Source organism: Epinephelus lanceolatus, chromosome 16 (assembly GCF_041903045.1).
Source record: "Epinephelus lanceolatus isolate andai-2023 chromosome 16, ASM4190304v1, whole genome shotgun sequence".
Taxonomy (NCBI): Eukaryota; Metazoa; Chordata; class Actinopteri; order Perciformes; family Serranidae; genus Epinephelus; species Epinephelus lanceolatus.
In genome coordinates this window covers 31,121,336-31,147,255 of record NC_135749.1, presented here as the reverse complement: position 1 = coordinate 31,147,255, position 25,920 = coordinate 31,121,336, and the positions used below count along the sequence as shown (strand labels likewise).

At 40.8% G+C, this 25,920-nt stretch overlaps 2 protein-coding genes across 2 annotated transcripts; both read right to left on the bottom strand.

Annotated features, from left to right (window-relative positions):
* Positions 1–3,195: 3,195 nt before the first annotated feature.
* On the bottom strand, positions 3,196–15,270 carry zbtb22b (zinc finger and BTB domain containing 22b). The gene is made up of 5 exons (XM_033636557.2): positions 15,075–15,270; positions 11,190–11,423; positions 8,910–9,659; positions 8,161–8,439; positions 3,196–7,309 (listed from the first exon to the last, which is right to left on the bottom strand). Exons 2-5 carry the CDS (start codon positions 11,421–11,423, stop codon positions 6,197–6,199), a joined length of 2,376 nt encoding a protein of 791 aa, XP_033492448.2. The 5' UTR covers positions 15,075–15,270; the 3' UTR covers positions 3,196–6,196.
* Positions 15,271–16,021: 751 nt separating this feature from the next.
* Positions 16,022–25,649, bottom strand: kifc1 (kinesin family member C1). Its single transcript, XM_033636357.2, has 17 exons — positions 25,534–25,649; positions 24,469–24,558; positions 23,834–23,939; positions 23,656–23,709; positions 23,301–23,384; positions 22,498–22,696; positions 22,211–22,376; positions 21,723–21,890; positions 21,338–21,451; positions 20,684–20,770; positions 20,345–20,542; positions 18,395–18,559; positions 18,034–18,172; positions 17,730–17,869; positions 17,499–17,572; positions 17,294–17,369; positions 16,022–16,887 (listed from the first exon to the last, which is right to left on the bottom strand). Exons 2-17 carry the CDS (start codon positions 24,553–24,555, stop codon positions 16,843–16,845), a joined length of 1,902 nt encoding a protein of 633 aa, XP_033492248.2. The 5' UTR covers positions 24,556–24,558; positions 25,534–25,649; the 3' UTR covers positions 16,022–16,842.
* Between the last annotated feature and the right edge of the window lie 271 nt (positions 25,650–25,920).

The following is a 25,920-nucleotide window of genomic DNA, read 5'->3' as shown; positions in this document are numbered from 1 at the left end:
GTGAAGTCATAGAGGAAACACTGGAGGTCACACATCACAGATCACTGAACACATACAAAAGCCAACAGTCCTTTCATTTAGCCCCAAACCCGCATATAAAAATATTCAACCTCAGCCTTCATAGAAGGTAAAACATTCATATCCTTTATCACTTTGCTCTATGTAACTGCATCTCCGAAGGCATGTGAAATATTCAAGAGGTCATGTGTGATATTTCTTCCACCACCAACTGTCCTGTGCTGTAGCTACACTGGCACACTGAAGTATGATTTGGTTAAAGTGTGTTGGACACAGATAATTCAGCTTCATAAACAAACACAGTTATCACACTGCTGCAGCTTTACATTATCATAACCTCATAATCAAAGTAACAGCTGTGGCCACAAGGGGGCACACTTCTTTGAAAATGAATATTCATCAAAAATAATGATGCACTTCTCTTTTATATAAAACCACGTTTTTCCAAATTTTAGAATTACATAGTTTGTTCTTTCAAAAGGGGGCCACTTGCTTACAATTAAAGGGTACGTTTGGTATGTTTTAAACCTGGACCCTATCTTTTTATCTTTTGTCTACATGTCTAATGGGAACAACAGTTTTTAAAACTGGTCCAGTGTTAAGCAAGACCGCTGCAACCAGCCTGAAACAGGCTGCAATGCAACAATAAGGGGCAATTGTGCACTATCAATTTCGGCTGGCTAAAAGTGCTTGTTTTTGCCACTGACCAGCTCAGATTATTGTTTAAAGTTTCTGACATTATGGAAAGGATCCCTAGAGAGATAGATCTTTTTGTTAAAGAGTGAGATCCTTTTTGTTTAATCAGAAACTGCCCCAAAAGATTTATAACCAAAGCCAACGAACTCCATTTTAAATTCATACATGCTAAAATTAATGTTTATTCAAATTAAGTTTGGTCGGTTAGGTGATGGTGACTTCAGGGCTGTTTCTGGTTAAAATAAAAAGGTTCTTACTCTTTAAACAAAAGGTGTTTCTGCCGGAATCCTTTACATAAATTTGTCGGACACTTCTAATAGTAATCTGAGCCTGTCAGTGGCAAAAACAAGCACTTTTAATGGACATAATCTGAGGAGGGAACATGCCCAATATTGGTGACATTGCAACCTGTTTAACAGCTGCTGGCTGCAGCCCTCTCGCTCAGCACTGGACCAGTTTTAACAACTGTCGATCCCACTAGTCACATAGAAACAAACATGTTAAAGTAGGGTCTGGATTGAAAGATACTGAACTCACCCTTGAAGTTTTATCTAAATGAGACACACTGCTCATTGTTAAAACTCATGCTACAGTAAAGTTTGCAATATTGCAGGTGGAGTCCTGATGTTGACAACATTTCCTGCTCTGATGATGTGTGAACAGCTCCACCTTGTGGAGAATCTGCAGCCTGCTAAATGTGGCTAAGTTTGTCAGTTTCTGAAAGAGTTACGAGCAGCTCCGTGAGGTGAGTCGACAACATAAGATAACAAGCGAGGTGAAGAAAGTGTTTGCTTTCTTATAACAAGTCTGCAACTTACTATATAAGGACACATAGGAATGTATCGTATTTTTAAGGTTCGCCAGTGAGAGTTATCTGGTGATGTATCGTAAAACATCAGTACTGTTGCTATGGTTACCTTTAATTTAATATACAGTACAGGCCAAAAGTTTGGACACGTCTTCTCATTCAATGCGTTTTCTTTATTTTCATGACTATTTACATTGTAGATTCTCACTGAAGGCATCAAAACTATGAATGAACACATGTGGAGTTATGTACTTAACAAAAAAGGTGAAATAACTGAAAACATGTTTTATATTCTAGTTTCTTCAAAATAGCCTCCCTTTGCTCTGATTACTGCTTTGCACACTCTTGGCATTCTCTCGATGAGCTTCAAGAGGTAGTCACCTGAAATGGTTTCCACTTCACAGGTGTGCCTTATCAGGGTTAATTAGTGGAATTTCTTGCTTTATCAATGGGGTTGGGACCATCAGTTGTGTTGTGCAGAAGTCAGGTTAATACACAGCCGACAGCCCTATTGGACAACTGTTAAAATTCATATTATGGCAAGAACCAATCAGCTAACTAAAGAAAAACGAGTGGCCATCATTACTTTAAGAAATGAAGGTCAGTCAGTCCGGAAAATTGCAAAAACTTTAAATGTGTCCCCAAGTGGAGTCGCAAAAACCATCAAGCGCTACAACGAAACTGGCACACATGAGGACCGACCCAGGAAAGGAAGACCAAGAGTCACCTCTGCTTCTGAGGATAAGTTCATCCGAGTCACCAGCCTCAGAAATGGCAAGTTAACAGCAGCTCAGATCAGAGACCAGATGAATGCCACACAGAGTTCTAGCAGCAGACCCATCTCTAGAACAACTGTTAAGAGGAGACTGCGCGAATCAGACCTTCATGGTCAAATAGCTGCTAGGAAACCACTGCTAAGGAGAGGCAACAAGCAGAAGAGATTTGTTTGGGCCAAGAAACACAAGGAATGGACATTAGACCAGTGGAAATCTGTGCTTTGGTCTGATGAGTCCAAATTTGAGATCTTTGGTTCCAACCGCCGTGTCTTTGTGAGACGCAGAAAAGGTGAACGGATGGATTCCACATGCCTGGTTCCCACTGTGAAGCATGGAGGAGGAGGTGTGATGGTGTGGGGGTGTTTTGCTGGTAACACTGTTGGGGATTTATTCAAAATTGAAGGCACGCTGAACCAGCATGGCTACCACAGCATCCTGCAGCGACATGCCATCCCATCCGGTTTGCGTTTAGTTGGACCATCATTTATTTTTCAACAGGACAATGACCCCAAACACACCTCCAGGCTGTGTAAGGGCTATTTGACCAAGAAGGAGAGTGATGGAGTGCTGCGGCAGATGACCTGGCCTCCACAGTCACCGGACCTGAACCCAATCCAGATGGTTTGGGGTGAGCTGGACCGCAGAGTGAAGGCAAAGGGGCCAACAAGTGCTAAACACCTCTGGGAACTCCTTCAAGACTGTTGGAAAACCATTTCAGGTGACTACCTCTTGCAGCTCATGGAGAGAATGCCAAGAGTGTGCAAAGCAGTAATCAGAGCAAAGGGTGGCTATTTTGAAGAAACTAGAATATAAAACATGTTTTCAGTTATTTCACCTTTTTTTGTTAAGTACATAACTCCACATGTTCATTCATAGTTTTGATGCCTTCAGTGAGAATCTACAATGTAAATAGTCATGAAAATAAAGAAAACGCATTGAATGAGAAGGTGTGTCCAAACTTTTGGCCTGTACTGTATCTTGTACGCTAATGTCCCAATACAAAGTACTAATGAACTCAATGGTGTAAACATACTTTACCACACAATGTTTTTCTATATACATACATTTGTTTTAAATCATGTAACGACTACATGTTATGTTTCCATTGTAAGATTAGAATATTACACACAGAAAAAAATAGTGCTGAGGAAGTGAAAGTGCTTGTAAGGCACCTGAACCCATTTGGCAAAAATGTTGGCATGGCGACACATACAACATGACTTAGTGTTTTAATGGAAAAGCAAAGGCTACAAGTATCCATACTGTGGTGTGTACTGTCAATGAGTCTTATCAGTAGTTGAACCGGTAAATGTTCAGAATGGTCCCAGTGTAAATACAGCACAGAACTAATAGTATTTAAACCACAGCAGGGCCCAGAGAACATGATCCTTGTGTTCAGTGGAGAAATGAGAAAGAGAAACTTTGAGGTTACGTTTCTATGAGGTTCAAGGTAAACAAACCAACCTGCATTTCAATTAGGCATCTTGAGAGCAAGTTCTTTTTTTGTTTTATGGTGAGTAGACAATGATGAACTCCAAGTCCTGAGTTCCCAGAAGTGACTACAATTATCTGCAATCCAGCCTTCCCCCAAATATTGATTCAGCAGGTGTTAAATGTACAACAGTCTGATTATAGAAAGGAATGCAAATCTATGGCGGCTCTAAAGTCCTGTTAGGTGATATTTTTTAATCTTGTGTGCACAAGATAATTTACTACAAATTCACACGCGTCTCTAAAGACTACAGATGCACAGAGCCAACACGTGATGGAGAAAGCTCTACTTATCAAATTTTATTTTCTATGGAGCCTCGAAAGTCCTGTGATATTATTTTATCTTATGCACAGAAATTACTATCTTGTGGGAACAAGTTAATTATCTTGTGCACACAAAATGATTAACTTTTTCCCACAAGATAAAAAAAAAAAAGTGTTAAAGTTGTTACTGAATATTTTGTCTATCAACTTGTAGTTTTCAATACCACTGTTACTCAAAATTTAGAAAATCCAAAGAGGAAACAGAATATTCAGGACACTTGACAAGTCCAATATTGAATTTCCTTTTTCCATTAGAGTTGAAGTTTTCTTGAGGTGGTTCCAAAAAATCAAAACATTGCTGACCTTGACTCTGAAATCTTAAGCCTTTTAACACATTTGCATCCAAGGCCAAAACAGGAGCAACAGCAAAACTCCTGTAGATAATATCAATACATACAACCTTTTGGGAGGTCAGGACCTGCATGACTCTATGATGCTAACATGTTTGCAGGAAGAAAATCCACCAGTGGGAAATCAAGGAATCCAAAGACAGAAGATAAATGAAATGTGTAGCACTCTTCATAACAAAATACTGTCATATAAAAAGATTAAAACAAATATGTGACTTCTCTGTGTGCATAACAGCTACTGCAAAAATGAGGTTTACTTTTCATTTGGGTCCATAACTTCTATTGTGTCAACCCTTTAGAGGAGGTATGCTTGTAAAGACACCATACACTGTATAGCTTAGATAAAACCACCATCATTGCTAGATTTTAATACCCTTCACTGAATTATCAGATATCTGCAGACTCAGATGACTTTAGGGATGCAGAACACTTTCTCTACAACTGATAAACTTCTTCCAGAGCAGATCAAACGGCAGCAAACCGACGGATCAGTATTACAAGTTAGTATTTGTTCCAGGTCTGATGAGTAAACGACATATATTTCTATATATTTACAGTAATAATATACTTCTCAAAGCACGAGAACTCTGTGAACAACAAGAAAGTGAAAGCAAGTAACAGCAGCAAAAATAAAAGCATGGGGGGCTTCTACTGCTGAGCAGATCAATCGCCCCCTGCTTTTAAAGGTCCACAGAGGAAGTTCTGAGCTTATCAGTTACAGGTAGTGTTTGTGTTTATGTCGGGCTCGGCCATATTGGAAAAGAGATTTCATCTTTAGCTACTTCAACAAGACAAACTTGTTCCTGTCTGGTAAATATCTCCCTGTACGCACGTCTGGGATCAATCAGAGTTCCCTTGTGGTGAGGATAAATGATTGTGCCTTTCACTGTATTCCAGCTTGGGCTTCAAGCAAAGCAGCACCGAAGTATCATCTAAAACAACATGGCAGTGCTGACATTTAGTCTGTCACATGGGACACTGAGGAAAATATGTACCACTGCTGCTGTGAGGGGAAAAAAACACAAATCTGCAACTGTAGCTTCTTCTTTTCTTTGTAGAATTATGTGTTGAGTAAGTTTTTCTCCTGCAGATTTGTGTTTTTTTTTTAAAAACCATATGACAGTGATATTTTATAATACAACACTGCAAAAAATCACAGCAATTTGAACAGCCATTTTTTTTAACTCTACTGACACTATAATGTTGCCACAGAAAGTTAGTGAAGCACTGTCTCTTCGTTTTTGGTTTCCTCTCGACACGCAAAGCATTCTTCCACAAAACCAAAAAATAAACTTTGATAACATCTGGGATATTGAAAACAATAGCTTACTTACTGAGACAAAAGGTCCATTTCTAATGAGGCCACTTTTCGGAGGCAAGTTTCCAAAAGCCTTTGTGGTGTGAGGATCGCGTATAATTTAAGATGGCATCAGCGCGACCACAAGTCTGTTTCAGAAACTTTGCGGCACAACAGTCGACTGGAATCTCAAAGTCCATTTTTTTATAAACACTTACAGCTTCTTCAGGTTGTGTGTCCAACGGGAGCCTCTCCTTTTCTCCCCACTCTTGACAAAGTACGCACCTCCTGCTTGAAATGCTGAGTGTTGGCAGTTAAAAGTATTTCAGAAGAGCTTCTTTGAAGTTTATTATATTGTAAAAACAGCAGCAGGAACGAGAAGCCTGACTGTTTGCTCACAAAGAGGCACCCGTTGGACCTAACACACACTTGCGGTTTAAGTCACGCTACTATCATTGGCACCGACTTCACACACGTCTTCATCACATACACTTCGACCCAACCCTAGACCAGCAAACATCCCTGATCCCTGACCAGGACTCTGGGAGACGACCCCTAGAAGTGCCCCTGCGGAGGCCATGTTGTTGCTCACAGCAGCACTGCTGCTGTTACTTACACTGTTGTTACTACTGCTACTTCCTGTTGCTGAGATGCCGGTGTGCTGTGGCGACAGAACAGTGCCGGAAAGATGTGGAGAAGAAACAGACATTCCTCCTCTCCCTCCTCCCAGGATAGCGCCCTGTCCTCCTTCACCTGCAGAAAGGAGGAGGTGAGGGGAGGAAATCAAATCTGACCCATCCTCACCTCCACCTCCTCCTCTTCTCCCTCCCTCGCCGTTGCTCCCACCTTCCCCGCTCTCTCCCAGACCACTGCGCCTCTCACAGTGCGAGCGGTGCCTCATGAAGCTGTCGCGCCACATGAACTTCTTGCCGCAGCCGAGGCAGTCGTACGGCTTGAGGCCCGTGTGCGTCTTCATGTGCTCTGTGAGGTGATGCTTCATCTTGAACTTCTTGGCACAGACGGGGCAGTGGAAGGGCCTCAGGTCCAGGTGCATGTTGATGTGGCGGTCCCTCATGCTCTTGTGGGTGAAGGTCTTACCACAGTGGCACATAAACACTTTACCTGAACCCCCAGTGCTGCTGTTGCTGCCACCACTCCCACTTCCCCCTCCAATCCCCCCACTGTCTATGCCATCAACTCCCAAACCGCCCTGCACCGACAGGTGGACTGCACCGTGCTCCAGACTGGGACCTTTGAAAGAGGCTCCTCCTATCATACCACCTGCCATCCCCAGTGGAGGGGCGGCAGTGTCCAGAGAGAGCCCGGAGGCCTGACTATAGAGGAGGATCTGGTTCCCCTGCATGTCCAGGGGGAAAAGCTGGGCCCGGGCCGAGGCGGCAGACTGAACCTGGCCCAGCAGTGCTGAAACGGTGCGGTTAGCGCTCTGGCTCTGACTTGCTGCACTGTCATGAAGGTGCTGAGCTAAAGTCTGGTCCATTAAACTGCCTTCAAACTTGAGGTAGTCTTCTGAAGACTGGCAGTAGTCCACCTGGAGACAGACAAAGAAGAGAGGATTTAAGATAAGATAAGATAAGATACACCTTTATTGATCCCATAATTGAGAAATTCCAGTGTTACAGCAGTCAGGAGAAAGAGTCAGATTAAAGATGTCAATATTTAAAAACTTAAAAAACTTACAAACACTAGGCATGCAAAAAAGTACAAAAATACAGAAAACAGCAATAAATAATAACAATAATAATAATAATGAGCAGTGGATAAAAAGTGAGCAATGGATTAAAGTGAACATAAATCTGTGATGGATGCAAAATGCTCAGATTTTGCTGCACCAGGAAATTTTTTCCTAGTGACAGAAATATTTTTAAGCTATTTTGCACTTCTTCACTTCTCTATACAGTCCTCGGCACCTGCATGTTGGACAGACAATGTGCAGTGCAAGTCTTACATGCTGCATGAATCTAGAAAAGTTTTGAAGTTTAGAATAATGTATTTCTTTTGCAAATCTCCTAAGTTCAGATCGCGCTGTCATGTCATCCATGATGAAGATGGCCGACATGAGAGCTCCCCAGAGTGAAGCTAAAGCATCTCGATCACCCCCTGGTGGCTCGCTGCAGTATAATCTGGCAATCGCAATCTGGCTAAAAATGACATAACCAGTGCAAGATGGCAGTGTTTTGGCTTCATTATCGTACAGTGAGAGGAGGCAGAGATGCGTCGTCCATCTTTATATACAGTCATTGGTTACAACTAAATATTTTGCAACTTTGGTGCCCCCTGGTGTTGGTACAAAAACTGTCTTTTTTTAACAAACAAAAACTTCTGCTTTCAGAATATTTTAAAAGACACTGAAATAAAATGAAAAATCTAGTTTCGTCTTACCTGTGAGTCCATGTCATTCTCCGCTCTGCCTCCCAGATCAGCTGAAAGGCTCCTAACGTTGGAGATGTTGAAGTCACTTCTCTCCCTCTCTCTGGCCAACTCCATCTCCCGCTCATCCTCGTCCTCTTCATCTTCTCCTCCCTCCTCCCCAGACACTACGATGAGGTCGTCATCCTCCATGCGCTCGGTTTTCACCACCACCCACTGTTTGCGGGGCATAATGCTGGGCTGGCTGTAGGTAGGACGCTTCTGCAGCGGCATCGCTGAGTCCTCCCCATCCTTTCAATTCAGATATTTTACGTTATAATACAGTAAATGGTGGATATCTAGTCTTTGTCGTCAGCAAAACCTATCTATTTTTAGAGTATCATCTTTTTAAGGATCAAGGAAAAGCAGCTTGACTAACGTGGACCGAAAACATTAAAAGAAAAGCTGCTTTAAAACCAAACAAAATGACAAGGAAAAAAATTTAAATACTCCCACTACATTTGGATGTTTAGGATGCAGAATCTTCCTAATGTTCAGATAAGTTGCTTCATGACTGTGGGACCAGAGGAAACCATGTTCTGCTCATGACAATCACATTACATCTATTCAACAATGATGAAAATGCTGTATATCAATTATTGACAGACAATAATGTAAAAAACAAAGTTACTGAGAGGCTTTGTGTGAGTAAAACTTAAAAAAAAAAAAAAGCTTTCAGATTGATTTAATAGTGTCGGTTGCTCACACTGATGGAACCTCACCTGATAGGAAGACACACCAAAGCTGTCGCTGACTCCAACTTCCTGCTCTGACACTGAGCTCATTTTCTTCCTCCTCCCGCTGCCTCCTCCTCTTCCTCTCTTCCTTTGGTGGTACAACACCTCCTCCTCTTCCTCCTCTACTTCCTCCTCCTCTTCTTCAATAAGGAAGGCTTCCTCTCCTCCCGATGGGGTGCAATAGCTGGGGGTGTTGCTCGCCCCGCCTCCGTCCGCCGAAGCCCCAGCTGCAGCCGCACCGCTTCCTCCGAAGCTGCTCCCGTCCCTGGGGCTGAAGTAGTTGGTGCTGCTGGGAGACTGGCTCTCACTCACTGATGGGCGGCTGGGAGGTTGGGAGGCAGGTTGGGGCTCAATGGACCCCACCACCTGGGCTTGACCTCCACCAACAGCCCCATCACTACCAGCTCCATTACCACTGCCTGCAGCACCGTCACCATTGCTGCTGCTGCACCCGAGGTTAGCCGACCCTCCACCTCCTCCGGCACTGGCTCCCTCCTGCACGCCACCTCCTGCACTGCTCCCTCCTCCCGCTGCAGCCCGGCCCTCCTTCAGCAGCTCTGTGCATTTGTCCACGATGTGCCACATCTGCAGGACGCTGCCCACCGTGAGGTAGTTGACGATGTCTTCACGCAGCATCCGGAGCTGACCAGTGTAAGCACAGCTCAGCACGCTCTCAAACGCCAGCGGGTCCATTACTGCTGGGATGGAGACTGTAGACATGTTCTTCAGTAGTACCTGGGGGTGGGTGGAGAATGATCACAATGATACATTTATACATTTATGAATGATTTGTCTTGCCTCCCCCTTGATCTCCCCATGCCTGTTTCTTATTTCTCACACCAATTTATCATGGTGGAAACCTGCTGGTTCACAGTCCAAATCCTGATTAATTTATGTCATCTTTGGATGGTCAATCCATCTGCCTATCTCTCAGACAGTTAAAGTATCTCACTGCTGGAAAGATGGTCTTTTAAAAAAAAATGGGCTGTCTGTGCAGTAGAAAGATGCAAATACTTTTGAAATTGGCGCTGACCAGAAAAAGCAGCAAAAAAAGGGCTGCGGCATTTGCTTTGGCTTAAGAGGTAGAAAACCTAAAATTACATGAGTGCACTGTGTAGCATCAGACCAATAAACACTCCTGCTGGTGGGTGATGTAATGCAGTTGCCCTTCTGAAAACAATGTGGCGGCCGGCTGGTAGCAAACAATCTTGTATTTTAGTTAAACGGTAATCTAAAACATGTTTCTGAAAACATTTTAGATGAGGAGTATGCAGCAACAACAGAATCTTGGTTACACATACTACCCACATAGTTATGACACAAAGATGTTTGAGTCTGCATCAAGTGTCAGTAAAACCAGTCTTTGGCAGATAAAATAGAATAGATCTTTATTGTCCACCATGGGTGGAAATTCGTCTTCTGCTCTCCAAACTCAAAAGACAAAATTGTAAAAAGCACACAAATAGTCAGTTAGACAAGAACATAAAGTAATTATGACACACTTTAACACATTAGATCAGCCCATTGTCTGTATGTGGTTTAAAACCCATCAGTCACTTTGTTAAGATATGGATACTGATAACACTTGGGATGAGTAAGCGATTGTGGAAATAAAATACTTACAGCACAAAAACCAGGATGTGCAGACACATAATTTAAGTCTCTGTGTGAGGCTCAGCTCTAAATTTGTGCTTAATCAGATCTCTTCTGTCATGCTCATCGTTTTGGGGTTTTACCAGTTTCCTTACCAAGAAATAATAAGAAGCAGATCAGTTTAACTACACAGACTTTATGTCTCGGCACATTCAAAACAACACTGGTGACCATAATTTACAGTAAATCAAGTCTTCTTTTGACAAATGTAACTTCAGTCTTGTAGAAGTAGGATCTTATGTGAAAACTCAAATTTATAATAAAGATGTAACCTATATCTGATGACAACATAAACTGATAGTGATGTCAAAAATAGGTTAATTATGGTTTTGAAGGCTTCACTCTCCTTGTTGTTCACAACACGTTAGTTACATTGTACACTAAGTGATGACCGAAGTGTGTCATATCCACAAAGACTAATCAAGCCAACTATCTCCCTTTGAATCCACTGTCATGTCAATCATCTTATTTTGAGGCACTTTCTACATGGTCAAAATCAGACATAGATGAATATGACTCCATAAAGATTTCATTTGTTCATACTAATTAGAAAACATCTGCTTTCTGTCATCCACATGTTGGGGTAGTTTCCTAGCAGCATAAGTCTCCCACCTGGTCATGGAAGTAGGGTGAGGAGGCAGCCAGGACGCAGCGGTGGGCTTTGAACACTTGTCCCTGGACATGGATGGAGAGGTCACAGAGCCTGCCGTCTTCTCTCTGCTGGTTCAGGCTGTCCAGCACCGAGGCCTGAGCGCTGGGGAAGCACACCTGCACCACTGAGTCTGATGTGTCGCTGGGAGCCGAGCTGCTGCTGCTGCTTCCCACTTCCATGGGCAGGGACTGCATCTGGGTGGTAATAAAAAAACTTTTGTGACTCCCAGTTTTGGCAGTTAAATTATAATCTTTAAGTTTGACTGCTTCCAGGTTTGTTAATGCTGAATATGTCCAGACCGTAGTGTGAGTTTTTATGTAGTGATGTGAGACAACAACCAGAAGACCTTGATCTGATATCCAAATATAGTACGTATAGTACGAGTATGGAAAAATCACATTATCGCCATTCTCAACTAGTTTGGACATCCCTCTGAAAATATTTTTAATGGATTATTAAAATCATATTCTGTTGGTCTAACATCAGAAAATAGAAAAAAAGTCCAACTTTTCAGAGTTCAAGTTGACATCTTCAAATGTCTTCTTTAATCAGACCAACAATCCAAAACTAACTGCATTTAAAATGATATATTACAGAGCAAAGCAGCAAATGCTCACACTGGAAGAGCTGCTTCGGAGAATTTGTCCCCTTCACCTTAAAGGGAACTAAAAACTAACCATTAATCAATCATCAAAAATACCTGCTGATTATTCATTAATTATCTGTAACCGCTTATCCTATTGAGGGTCACGCTGGGGTTGAGCTTATCACACCCTGCACAGGTCACCAGACTATCACAGGGCTGCCACATAGAGACAACCATTCATGCTCACATTCACACCTACAGGCAATGAGAATTCACCAGTTTACCTAAACTGCATGTCTTTGGACTGTGGGAGGAAGCTGGAGTACCCTGGGAAAACCCATGCTGACACAGGGAGAACATGCAAACTCCGCACACCACTACACCATCTGCCCACTGCTGATTAATTCTCTGTCAATCCACTTATTATTATTATTATTATTATTTTCAATAGTAGCTCAGTCCATAGGGAGTTGGGTTGGGAATCGGAGGCTCGCCTGTTCAAATCACCGTCCAGACCAAATATGGTAGCTGGTAGCTGGAGAGGTGCCAGTTCACCTCCTGGGCACTGCCGAGGTGCCCTTTTGCAAGGCACCAAACACCCCATCAGATTTCTCAGTTCACACATGGATTAGTCTGCCAACACTTATCAGAGTCTGTCACACATATTGTTCATTTAAAAATGATATAAAATCAGACAGTCAGGTGCAAATAATAATAATAATAATTATTATTATCTATTAGTGAAGGTTATTTCTCAAATTCTCAAACAGTAAAACTCCTAGGACGAAATTCTGGATTAAGTGTGTAATCACATCTTTATCCTTTATCAGAGAACATGTAACATTAGGTTGTCGATGCAGAGAGAACAGTGGCCAAATCAAGGAAGCTGCTGACTTGATCAGCCATGTTGTAACTTAGAAAAGACTCTTAATTTACCCAGAAAACACTGCAAATTAGTTCTACTCGAGTCAGCCCCTTGCAACTAACAACCTTAAGTGCCTATCTGAAGTGTCTTTGTTAGATCTCAGTCAAAGTGTGTCTTTGTGCAGCCAGCTCCCGCTGCATGTCACTCACAAACTGCACTTTATGTTTATTTACAGCCTTTTATATGCTGTGGTGGAATGTAACTAAGTACATTTACTTATGTACTTGTACTTGAGTAACTCCACTTTATGCTGCTTTATAATTCCACTACATCTCAGAAGTAGCTATTGTATGATTTAGGGACTGTTCGTTATTAATTAGAGGGGAGGGGGTGGTGCAAAAAAAGGGGAGGTAATGCCAAATGATTTTTGAATCACTGTTAAGGGACATTATGTGGGACAAACCCATCTCTCGGGAAAAACATGACAAATCTGAACTTAAAAGTATATTTAATCTAAATCAATTCATTCTACATTTAACATTTTTGCCAAAAATAAACCCTATGCACTGACTTACCAGCATGCACGACAAGAAAGAAAAACCAAGGCGTTTATCAACTCTAGAATTTTGTCATCATCTTTTAATTTTCAAAAATCAAAAGTTAAGTTTTTAAAATCTAATAACTTGGCTTGGGCGGTATCTATTTTTTTATACATTCACATCCTTCCTAGAGGTTCATGGTATACAACGGAATTAGGGTGCAGCAAAACACCCCCAACAGGTAACATTGTCAAACCTATTTTTCTTATTAAACACAGAAAAAACAAAACCATACACCCTCTAAATTCACGTTTCTGGCTTTTACCACAGTAAGACTGGCTTAATTGCCTTAACTCGGCATAAAACACACTTCATTCAAATTCCACTGAGACAAAATAAAACTTCACCAAAACCATTTTGGTTAGTCTTGTTAGTTGTTTAGTTAGTTATTCCACTGCTTCAAAAGTCAACACCTCTCGTTTGGTTGCAATGAACCCTTGATTCACCGTGTAAGTTGTGAATATAACCCTGAAATCTCTCTTATATTGCAGGCTCAGCTGTTTACAGTCTTGAAATGATCTTTTCACCACTTTCTACACAACACAATTTTACTCAAGCGCTTTCTACCAGCAGTTTGGATTAAAAGAAATAGATTTCTGTCAGAAAGAGCTTCCTTGGAGAAAGGCTACCAGGCAAACTTCTCCCCTGTGCTCTCAGCTGTCCGTTACACCAGACTGAACTCTGGTGGTGCGTCATGTGCACTACATGCAAAACATCCTAATTCCAACCTCTCCAGTATGAAGTCCATAAAAAGATGAGGGTCTGTATTTTTGATGATAATGAAAAACATGCCGTGGGGATTTCTAAATATCCTGATGTACCATACCATTTTTTGGAGAGGGTAAAACAAACAAACAAACAAACAAACACAACCCAGCCACCCCTTTCCTTTGATAAGTAACGAACAGTCCCTTACTCAACTACATTAATTTGACAGCTTTAGGTGCCTTGCAGATTTTTCTTGATAATAAGAAATACAAAAACAAATAAACTATAACATTATTATAGGTTGTGCTACCCAGCAATATATAAAGTCATTGAAATTAGCACCACCTTTACCAGCTGGAACAGTTATTGAAAAACACATTATTGCATCAAAAACTATATTCCAGTAATATATATTCTGCACCATGAGTAGTTTTATTTTTGGTACTTTAAGTGTATTGTGATGCTATTACTTCTGCGTTTTACTTCAGTACTACTTTGAATGTTTGAATGCAGGACTGTGAATGTTTTTACACTGTAATATTGTCACTTTTACTTAAGTAAGGGATCTGAGTACTTATTCCACCACTGGTTGTATGCATTTTTGTGTGTTATGCACACCGTGTGGGTCATATCACACTGTCCCTGCACTCACCATGGCAAATTTGATTGCACTTTGACAACATGATAGTTGCAAAAGGCTCACATCAACAGTATTATTTTGTACTTTACAGAAAGCAGAACCACATCACGTAATTAATTAATAAACAGAAAATGCCCACACCACACACACGACCACACCACTTATTGTTGCTGTGCTCTTAGTGCACGAGAAAATCAACAGCTGGACAACAAACATACTTGTAGTTGACAAGCTACGAAGACAAATCTGTTGCTTGTAAACTGACGCAGGCATTGTTGTGAAAATGTTTGTCTGATGGTTGTGTTCTGCTTTCAGACAGCACACTGTGAAACAAACCGTCAGAGCTTCAGACTCTGATCATACCGTTACAGATGTGACGTTAGCCTGCTAGCTAGCTCCGACGGCTGGCTACAGAAAACCGCGAGCCGCTGCGGACATTAAACTCACCGTTATTAGTTGACACTGCAGCCTTCACAAGTACAGTCTCTGTCCGAGCTGACGGCAGTGTGTCCTGCCAGTTTACCCAGGCCCTGAAGTTTGGGGACCATTTTTTGAAAATGTTCTCCCCATCTGATCTCTTCTGCAGCGGCAGACAGCGACGCGTCGCCTTTAAAAGAATTCCAGACAGACGAGCCAGACTTTGGCCGACAAAAAATACATAAAATAAACAATGGGATAAACATATTTAAATACAGCGTTAATGTGTACAATATTAACAACAATGGTTGATTTAAAATACTAATAAATCAATGTCTTGTTCCTATATTTATTCCTAACCATGCTTTAGATATTCATTAACATATATATATACCGTAAATATATATGATGAATAATACGCAACATTTCATTTTTCATCTTTTTTTCCCTTCCAAAAATCAGATTTCATGTGATAATTATATAATACAAACAAATGAATTTCTATAAAGAAAAACTAACAAGAAATATATTTAAAAAATACGATTCTGATGAGCAAAGATCATCATGTCCAATGTATTCAACCTCAGACTGACGCTAACACTGACTAATGTGACTGTCATGCTACATAACAGACCTCTCCTAATCTTGTTTATCCTCCAGGGCTGATGTGTAAACAACTCTCAAAACTGCAATAAAGTTTGTAAAACAAAAATAAAGGCACCTAGGTGTTTACAGTGACTGAGCTGATTTTCAAATCATAGCTGCTTGCTCAGTCTACACAATTTTTCAGATCATGCTTAATGTTTATGACATACTTTGCAACACCTGGTTTGACAAACATAAATCAGCACAGGAAATATATGTAGCCCAACTACAAAATGTCTTCATTATTACTAGATCAAGTTGGGCCAGAAAGTATAAAACTAACAATAATCACTTTCCACCATAAGTCAAGAAAAACAAAAATAACAGTGTCAGTTAAACTACACTACATTTATTTGCAATTATTGTGCAAATTATACATTACACAAGATATTCAGAAAAAAACTTAACATGTGACATGTCCAATGGAGATTAAAAGGCTCAACTCGGCTTAGGAAAATCGATCGCGAACCCTTGAGAGCACTGTATGCATTTAAAAAAGAAATCTGAAAGTCTATCTAAAAACATGCATATGTACACGTCAACTTGATTTACATAGAAGCATAAACATTTTTAAAAGCCAGTATTAGTGATCACTAGTCAAAGCCCTGAGAATACACAAGACTTATAGTTTTTGGTTCTTCCTGATTGGTGCTAAAGCCAAACAGCACAATATGAAATTTAAAAAGGGCCTTGGTAAATAACAAGATATCAAGACTGTGATGATAGTTGGGTTGACCATCTGTGCCTTAAACAAATATTTACACAATGGTATTTTTGATAAATAATCATCAGTAATGTGGATATTATGATTAAGTGGGAAAGGGGATACAACAGAACAGCTGGAATAGTGTGGTAAATTTAGAAAATTACACTTTATTCTAATGCAGCGTTTAAAACCAGGAGAAAGACTGTTGATATATGAACTCAATACCCACACAAATACACCCCTCCCATTTGTGCTCCTTCAGAAGCTCAGGTAATATCTCCATTGTTAAAAAATCATTACAATCATGGCATAGCTCTATTCCATTGGTGAGGACGTTGAAGGAGCACACACAGAACAGACAGCTGGTGGGCTGCGAGGAGATATTCGCCGAGTTTGACATAAAAGTTTATTGGATTAGAATCGCTGACTTAACATTTGAGTAGTCCGTTACTTCTTGTTGGCACTTGCAGTCCCGATGACACAGTCGTTTACCTGTAAAGAGAGGAAACACAAAATATTACATCAAAAGCAAAGTCAAATAAAAAAATCTTACAGTGAAATGCTACATTCAGATCATTTTACACTGTAACATAACCAGAGGGTTAAAAGCATTCCAGGAGCCAATTTGTTAAAGCTAGATAACAGATTGGAAGATAAAGCTATTAGTCAAGGATATAGCTAATTCAATGATGAAGACTTAAAAAAAACCTTTGTTTAACATTGCTAGATGGAGCACTTTTGAACTGGAATCAGTACTTATTCTTAGAATGCTTTCTCTTGTACTTTCCTTGGTAATAAATCAAATTAAAATTCAATGAAGTTAGCATACTCATGTCATCTTATTCCAGCTGTTTCATCAAGACAGACAGGACATTAAACAACCATAGATGCCACTGACCTTACTGGCGAACCTTAAGGAATTGAGAGTTTCCCCAAAGCTGTCTGGCTCTGGGGCGATGTTCACAAACATCAGGCTGGAATGAGACATACATAAACATTATGAACATTTAAAAAAAAAAAAAAAAGAGGCTAAATGCTCTGCTTTCAAAAATTATTTTCCCTGTAAAAATTTAACTCATAATTAATCATTTGTTTGAACTCACGTTTTGCTGTTTCCTCCCAAGCAGCCCTGCAGAAGGTAGGTAAGCTTGGAGTTCCTGTATGGGATGTAGCTCTCCTGAAACACATGCACAATCAGTTTATGTCACAAACAAAATGAATACTGGAAAATAAACAGAATTTTGATTTTTAAACCATATATCTAAGGCTTTGTAGACTCTGCAGTCTTTCTGAGCTCAGCGCTGTTGTTTTCAGCCAGGCTCCTGCTTACAAACCTTGTTGGCAAGTGCAGCGATGACAATGCCCAGGTTGGACAGGGAGCCGTTGATGGCCGTCATCTCTTTGAAACGCTCGCCCTGAGACTGACTCTTCAGCATTCGCTCACTGCCGGCCAAGTCCACCATGCATAGAGTGGCTGTGCACATAAAAACAAACGGAGCACATATCACATATGCAGCAACTAAAGCAGTTATAGACAACTGAACAAGATGTCTATCTTCGCCACAGAGTTTTGATGTTCTCAATACACAAGTGAAAGCACATTTCTGATACTGGCATAATCAGTGGGATTATACTCACACTTGCATTTGACGTCCCTGCCAACATTTACTCCCTCGATATCCAGCTGGAAGACTGAATGGGAACGAGAAGAGCGGTCATTCTGGGCTGTCTGAGCCGTGGAGCGATTCTGACCGGCCAACATAATCAGGCCGAGAACCTGGCAGGCAGAGGGGATCATACAGATTATTTACTGTGCAGTAACAAATGTATAAAGAGCATCACATGTACACAGTTAACCAATACTTGTGCACTTTGTTTACCTATTTAAAAATGAATGACCTCAAATCCGCTGTGAATGACTGCAAGCTTTAATATTAGGTTGTCTTTAATAAGGAAGCTATGTTACTGAGCAGTACAGTAACCCAAATGTCTACCATACCTGATCTTCATTGGAGACCTTTTCGTAGGTCAGATTGGTGATTGTGATCTCATTATTAGTCGACTTTCGGATCTCATGCTCGGGCCTCTTGCTGGCCTTGCCTGTGTAGAGTAGGTCTCGAAGGGTCTCATTGTAGATTTCAACAAAACTTGCAGTGAAGGAGAACTGAAAACAGAAATGGTCCTAACTTTTAACAAATATATTTGTTTTCCCCCATCATATACGGCATCTCCTCCACAGTTCCTGAGTGCAAGTAGGAGAAATACATTTGTGGTGTAAAATGTATGGTCTGCCCTTGGTTTTGGTGGCTGGTTGGTATCAAAAGTGGCACACAGCATGAATCTGCACTGATGTGGGTGCCAAAAGAAAAAAAAGCAGCTTTTTTTTGCGTTGCTCAGGGAGAAATCACACTAGTGTGAAAATTCTCCCAATGCAACAGCCTGGATTGCTCTCTAGGAGCTGCACTCTGTCTTGCACTGTATTATGACACTGTGTTGCCCTTAAAAAGGGTCTAAATGTACTTTCTTACTCCATTAAGCAACCACACGTATCTGAATGAGTGCAAAATTTAAGTCCTGAGCATTTCGTGTGGGTGAATAAGTCTTGTATCTGGCTATAAATATATCTCAGCAGCAAACAAGCCAAAAATGATCAAGTAACTAACATAGTAAAGACCTATAAACCTGAAATCAAGACATAAAGCAGATATAATTCATATTTTTACTATAATGTGTTACGGGTGAAGGTAGGGTACGCCGGCCTTGTCTGTGTCCTCTGTCTCTCTCGCCTCGTCTTTTCCCACAGGTTCCACCCCCGTCCCTCTTTCTGATCACAGAATGGTTGAACAGATCGGTGTACAATCTGCTCCTTAGGGACATGTTAGTTAAAATGATTGGAGAAACAAAGAGATAGTGCCCTTGGGCCAATGTGGCAGCTTCACTGGTGAGGGTTATTTAACAGTGCATACTTGAGTTGTGGTGTATTGGAGTTGGTAGTCTTTACTGCCTTCTATAGGGAGTGTGTGTTATTAGTGTTGCGTTTAATCCCTACATTTGATTTAGCTACTTCTTTGCTGTTTTAAAACTGCTTCCTTTTTTGATTAAATATTTCAGTTCATCTTGTTGAAGACATTTGTATGCCTTTTTTTCATGTAAATAAGATCCCAATTTTTGGTTTGTTCACACTTGCATTTGTCTTGCTCCTTTCTCTGGTTTCAGTTTACTGTTACTCCCATCATCCCCTGGGCACAATGGGGGAACTTCACACAATGTATCAAATGACGATGTGAAAGAGGTTGCGCATAGTGATAAACCTACAGCAAACTATAATCTGAATCTGCAGCTCCCTTCTGCTTTACCGAGCTTTATAGTGCATTTTAGCTCTTTGTTTAGCCATCAACCCAACACTTTACTGTTCTGGTTGACTCTCACTGCTCTCATAGTGTTGTTTTGAGGCACAACAGGCAGCTGTTTTCAGAGGAAAAAGCTCTAAAACCCTACAGTTATTACCTGATCAGCACCAAACAGACACAGTTAGAGAGTAGGTGGTGGTAAACACAGAGGAGCATTTAGCAGCTAATTAGACAGATACTTACCTCAGGATTTGGGAAGGAATGTTGCACTTACACTTGTCTGGTGGCCAGATATACACCACAGAATGAATGATAGTGTTTTTTCTATGTAACGACTGGATGTGTAAATCAGCATCTGAACTGACAGGTTTGCCATATCAACTTAAAAGATGATGACATGCCAATGTTGCGTTAACAACTTGTTTCTGCTGCCCCTAAGTGGCCAAAACATCGGTTATTACAGGTTCAAATCCCTTTAACTAAGTAAAAATACTGTTTCTAATTTAAGACTTTTCTCAGGACTTTCTGGTCAGAGCTCATGTTAAATACTACGACCTCCTTCCCTGTACAGATTCACATGTATGACATTACACACTAACCTCCCAGCCTTGTGCTCCCAGTTTCTCTGCTGCTTTAAAAATTTGCTTCACAGCTCTGGGAATGACACCTCTGGTCTCATCAAACTCATTTCCCTCCATGGTGTAGGTTTTTCCACTTCCTGTCTGGCCGTAGGCAAAGCAGCAGACGTTGTAGCCATCCAATGCTGACTGCACCAGCAGTGAGATCTCTTCAAAGACCTAAAACAAGATCATCATCAATTTCCTGCTCTGGCGGGAAACAGCCACAAGACATTAGTGTGTTTTGCATTTTAAAACAGTTTTCTTTCAGGATAACTTGAACACTCTTATATTCTATGAATTGTGATAGAAATTGTTTACCTCCTGTTGCGAAGCCTGGGGGCCAAACACCCGGTCAAAACTGAAGTTATAATTCTTCTGAGTGTCAGCAGTTTTGCCTGTGTGAGACTAAAGAGGAGAAAAAGGGCAGAATTAAGCCTTGTTGTTTAAGATATGCATACACGGCTCACGGTGGAATGTATCACCAGGGAAAGTGATTGCCAACCCCAGACTTGCAATATTTAAAAAAAATTTGTTGCCGTGTCTGGATTTTTGTGGCTTTTTCTTGGACATGTGCTGCTTACAGTCTGGCACCACTTTTTCATAACGTCCTGACCTCACCCGCACGCTGTATAATTAGAAAATAAGAAAATACAGGCAAAGAGCTGGGTCTCGGCAAATTAGTATACTGTCACACACTTCTAGTGGGGTTGTAGTTGATTGAGAGGGGTTTCTTTGGAATGAGTCTATAAACTTTTTTTTTTTTTTTTTTTTTTTTTAAAAAGGAAAATCCTGCAGAGTGTACCTTTAAAGTGAGTTTGATTTTCTTTTCTATAATGTACTTGGCTGGTTAGACTGTAAAAATATCACAGAAACTCTGGATTATATTTGTTACTGTTTGTTATGGTTTCCTTCTCTTCAAACAAGCCTTTATTTATTAATTTCATATATATGGTATGATGACAGGATTCTCACTTCCTCTGTTTTGGCAAGTGTCATTGACTTGTTGTCACTGGCTGAGAGCTGGATGTGTTTGCTGAGGCCCCCCTCCAACAGTGGGCGCACCCTGCAAAACACCCGGATATTGCCCTGCAAGACAAGGATGATGGACAAATAAGTGTAAAGAAAAGTCAGAGAGAAAAGTGACATTTTCATTGTTCTTCATAATTTGTCAAGTGCTAACAGCACAACAAAGTATAAATACATCACAAAGAAATAAAGAAAAGAACCAAATTTTCACCAGTGTTTTCTTCAGCAGATTAGGCAGCAGGCAAAGCAATCTAGTCGATGGATTAGCTGAAAGGCCTTTGAGGCTGCTGCCACTGGGCTTTGTTGAGCTGTTAGGTCACATTTAACTTACCTTGAGCTCCTGGATCGTATTGTGGAGCCGTCTGCGCTCCATCTCCCCTGCATGCAGCTCATCTTTCTGCTGGACCACAGTGTCTTTGAGAGACCGCACCTCTTCCTCCGTGTCTCTGAGGGTCACTTGCAGGCGGGCCAGAGTTGATTCCTGCACTGATAGCTTCACCTGGAGAGGACAGAAGAAAAAACATACAACTAAATCTGAACAACTAAAAGTTCTGACCATCATATTGTCTGTTTTTAAAATTATTAAAATAATATTAAATATTATTATAAGATTTCAGGAAAGTAACAGGTCCTTTCTGGGCAATATCCAGTTGCTTGCTAGAAAAATAGTCCTGTATAAATCTACAGGTAGAGTATGGCATTAGTTTCATTACGGTCAGGCACATTAGGCAGGGCAGGTCTGCACAAATGGTATATTTATGTAGATGTCACTCGGCCAATATAACCAGTATTAGCTGCTATTCTAGCATCAGACTTCACCTTGAGAGTTTGCAGCTCCGTCTCTTGGCTGTCGCAGAGAGTCTCCATGACCTTATATTTTCCTTCTAGGTTGGAGAGCTCCTTTTCAAGAGTGTTCTTATCACTCGACACTCTCTCCAACTCATCGCAGACTCCCGACAGTGCCTGTAGCTTTTCCTCATACTCACTAAAATCACAGAAAAGAAAGGGCATTTGATGATTTGATGTTATCTAAACAGACAAATTAGTGACAGTACAACATAATGACAGTGAAATACTTAGTTTTCCAAATGAAATGGTCCTTGTACCTGATCTGACTCTTCTGCCTCTCAAGATTTTTCTCCATTTCAGCCACTCTTGTTTGGCTCTGGACCATCGTGCCTTTAAGAACCTCATTTTCCTGGTGGACAGATTTGACCTTGGTCTGGTAGTCACGTAGCTTACCCTCCATGTCGCTGACCTTGCCCTTCAGGTCCCATGCTTTCCGCTTGGTGGCCCCACCCCCACCTGTAGACAACAGCATCAACAGGTGTGATAATTCCATTCAGACTTCAGAGTCTTCCCCAGTTCTCCATTTAGGCCATTACAGTACAAACCTTTTCTACATACACCTTTTATTCGCAAAAGGCATCTTGACATGACACAGTAGGAAAAGCACAGTTGGAATTAAATATTAAGAGTCCTGGAGTTGTGCATGCTGGTTCACAGGGACACTTGGCAAGAACAGAGCCATTGTTCATAGTAGTTACACCTATGCTTTTCCTTCTATAACAAATCTAAATGTCTTACGTGAAAAAGACCTATTCTAAATAAGATCACTTAGAGAACATCTCACTCTATATCCAAGATAATGCCTTAAAAATATGATAAATACACTTTTCCCTTGTGCAGGTTGGTTAAAAATTCTTATCATAGTCATTCACAGCTGTTAACATTCCATAAACACTATTAACACTAAGCTTCAAATCATGGTTTGTCATCTGTCAGAAAAGCTTGCACCTCAATTTCTCCCCTTTAATAAATCCGACCATTAACTAAGCACCAAACGTTATTTCACTTAATTTGACAAAATTAACTAAGGAATAAGAACAAGGTGAAATATACTTCTCACCTGCTTTTGCAACAGTGGGTGCACCCGTTTGTTTTATGTTGCCTCCCTTTGCTGCAGTTGAAGCTATTGATGGTTTCAGGACACCTAGTGGAAAAACAATAGTAAAAAACAATGCATGAGAAGCCATGTCAAAATCACCAATTATGTAATGACCGAATCTATTACTTTAATATTAATACCCTGCATTTATGATGGATCCAAAGCACTTCTGCATTTTTGGGCCATCAGTTGGTAAACTATACAACTTGTAAATATTGTCTATATCAATGTATCACACACTGTAATGCCCAATCCCTGCTTGAGTAAAGTCTTGTGAACACAAGCACTTTTCCTCTGAGCAGACAGCTAATCTTACCTCTGGAAGGACCAACAGCCACAGTGGCAGCTCCCCCAGGTCTGACTGGCCTAGCTGTGTGGACAAAGTGAGACAGAAGGGTATGCATTTGTCTAAATAAAAACAAGATAATAGGACAGAGGAAATAAATACATACTAAACGAAGATTCTAAAAGTGAGGTTTGACTTAGTGGCTTACAAATTGGTGCCCTGCTTGCTGGAACAGCAGGCCTCTTGCCACCGATGATCGTAGTGGCTGCATGTGGTTTAATGTGGACAGGGTCTGAGTCCTTTCGAATCTTCTTCTGCAAACACACAAACAGCATAAAGCAAGAGCAATGTTTCAACTTCTGGAGCCATTAAATCTACTTTTTCCTAGCACACCCATCATGCATGACCATTTTATGGACACATAAATGAAGTCTATCATATGGGCTCGATGAACACTTGAAAACTGAATGCAATCCAATACAGCACCATCAAATATTATACAGTAGAGTTTTAATCAACACCTCGTTGTTACAGCAACAACAAGATTTTAACCTTTTGTGTTACATTACATTGTACATGTTCGTGTAATTGTGGAACAGCCCTTAACAGTAAACAACATTACAATCTGCTACAAGGCCAAGCAAGGGGTCAGTTTCACTCCGAAGTTCTTCTGTGGAAAAATGGTAGGCCAACATCTGGATGCTGGAATTTATGAGCTACATAACAGGTTATATTACAGTGGTACATGCAGAGAAGCTTGAGGTGGAGCAGCAGAGTAAAGCTGACAGAGAACAGCTAGTAGAGGTGAAGACAATAAAGGATGGAGATGATTGTAGTACAAACCTGAGCAGGCGCAAAGTCAGTATTCTCTGTGCTGCTGTTGCTGCTTGTAAGGACCCTCTTGTGTGTACTGACTGGCAAGCGGGACATGTTCTGTTGGGAGATAAGAGGTAAAGTATGATCAAAGCAGAAAATCACAGAAAAATATCGAGCATGAACACCTCTCTGTCACACTAATCATAGTCACAAGCACAGTCATCCCGTTTTCTTGTATTACCCTTAAAGTTGAGTTACAGAGGTAGAGTTAAGCATCTGTGTCTCTGAGAAATAAATAAATGCCAGCCATGTTTCAAAAAGGTCAATTTACATAATTTACTGCAATTTCGACACTTCCAAACCCCCTGAGACTCTTCAAACCATCTGGGTGAAAAAATCTTGCCCGCTGCATTACGAAATAAAAAAAGTATTTATTTTTAGGTGAAGCAGTTGCTCAGCTCTGTGACTCAAATGTAATGGTTATACACAAAGGGGGTCAATGCAAAGTCAACTAACATTACACTGGTAAAGATGATACAAATCTCAGTGTAGCATTCACTGTATGAGTTATACTGTAGCGTTAAGCCTCATAAGGTGTTGCGTACGCTCGAATAACTTAACAGCCTAGATAAACAAAAGATAAACTTTCTTTAAACGACAATAACCGCACATAAATGTGATATATGGCCCGTGCTCAGGTGACGGCATGGGGACCCACCCACAACATCAGCCCCCGAAGAGAGGCTTACTTTAACGTAACATTACATTCAGAGCCGTCGTCGACACGGCTGAAATATAACGTAAACCAAATTAAATCTCCGTCGACTACAAACGTGGAATGAGTCATATAGGAATGTATTACGTATAAAGTTAGCTTTGACTGGACTAATACCGTTAGCAATCTACAACCGACAAACGTTTATGTAATTACTAACGTTAACGTATCACTAATAGTTGCTGCCGTTAGCGTGAGCACAGAAGGTAAATAGCACAGCAGTTGTCGTTTTTGCATCGTTTCTGAGCAGAGCTTTGCAACCCCTCTTCAAGACGAGATGGGCGAAGTATTACGCTTTAAATTCTTGAAACACAAACCTTAACTAAAGGCGAGTTTCCGCAGAAGGCTGTCAATTCAACGTCTTCTTCGGTATATTCTTCTTCTCCGGGTCCTGCGATCCACCGTCTCTAACCGTTTGAATTTGAAATCGAACTCGTTTGGTGGGCGCTTCGGATAACCTGTCGTGATTGGTTGAGCCAAAGTAAACCCCGCCTCCGACTTTATATATGTTTGGTATATTGTACGGAGTGTCCCGCTTGGGCGGGTTATACACTGTCACCATAGGCTGTATGGTGCGCACAGTCGCTGTAATATTAGGCAAAGTCTAGTCGACGACTTGATACATGTTCAAAACACACTGCTACATTGTACCTACGTCACTATGAAATTTGATTTATTTTTTAAAAATATATAAATGATCTTTT

What these genes read in the sequence shown, in the direction of transcription:
- zbtb22b (XM_033636557.2), bottom strand. Translation starts at nt 11,423, where the DNA reads ATGCAGTCCCTGCCCATGGAAGTGGGAAGCAGCAGCAGCAGCTCGGCT. An exon ending in CACCCTACTTCCATGACCAG is followed by an intron (nt 9,660 to 11,189) that starts GTGGGAGACTTA and finishes ACCCACCCCCAG; the next exon opens with GTACTACTGAAGAACATGTC. An exon ending in AGAATGACATGGACTCACAG is followed by an intron (nt 7,310 to 8,160) that starts GTAAGACGAAAC and finishes GTCTGTCTCCAG; the next exon opens with GTGGACTACTGCCAGTCTTC.
- kifc1 (XM_033636357.2), bottom strand. Translation starts at nt 24,555, where the DNA reads ATGTCCCGCTTGCCAGTCAGTACACACAAGAGGGTCCTTACAAGCAGC. An exon ending in AGCAAGCAGGGCACCAATTT is followed by an intron (nt 23,710 to 23,833) that starts GTAAGCCACTAA and finishes TTGTCCACACAG; the next exon opens with CTAGGCCAGTCAGACCTGGG. An exon ending in CCCAGGCTTCGCAACAGGAG is followed by an intron (nt 20,543 to 20,683) that starts GTAAACAATTTC and finishes ATCTTGTTTTAG; the next exon opens with GTCTTTGAAGAGATCTCACT.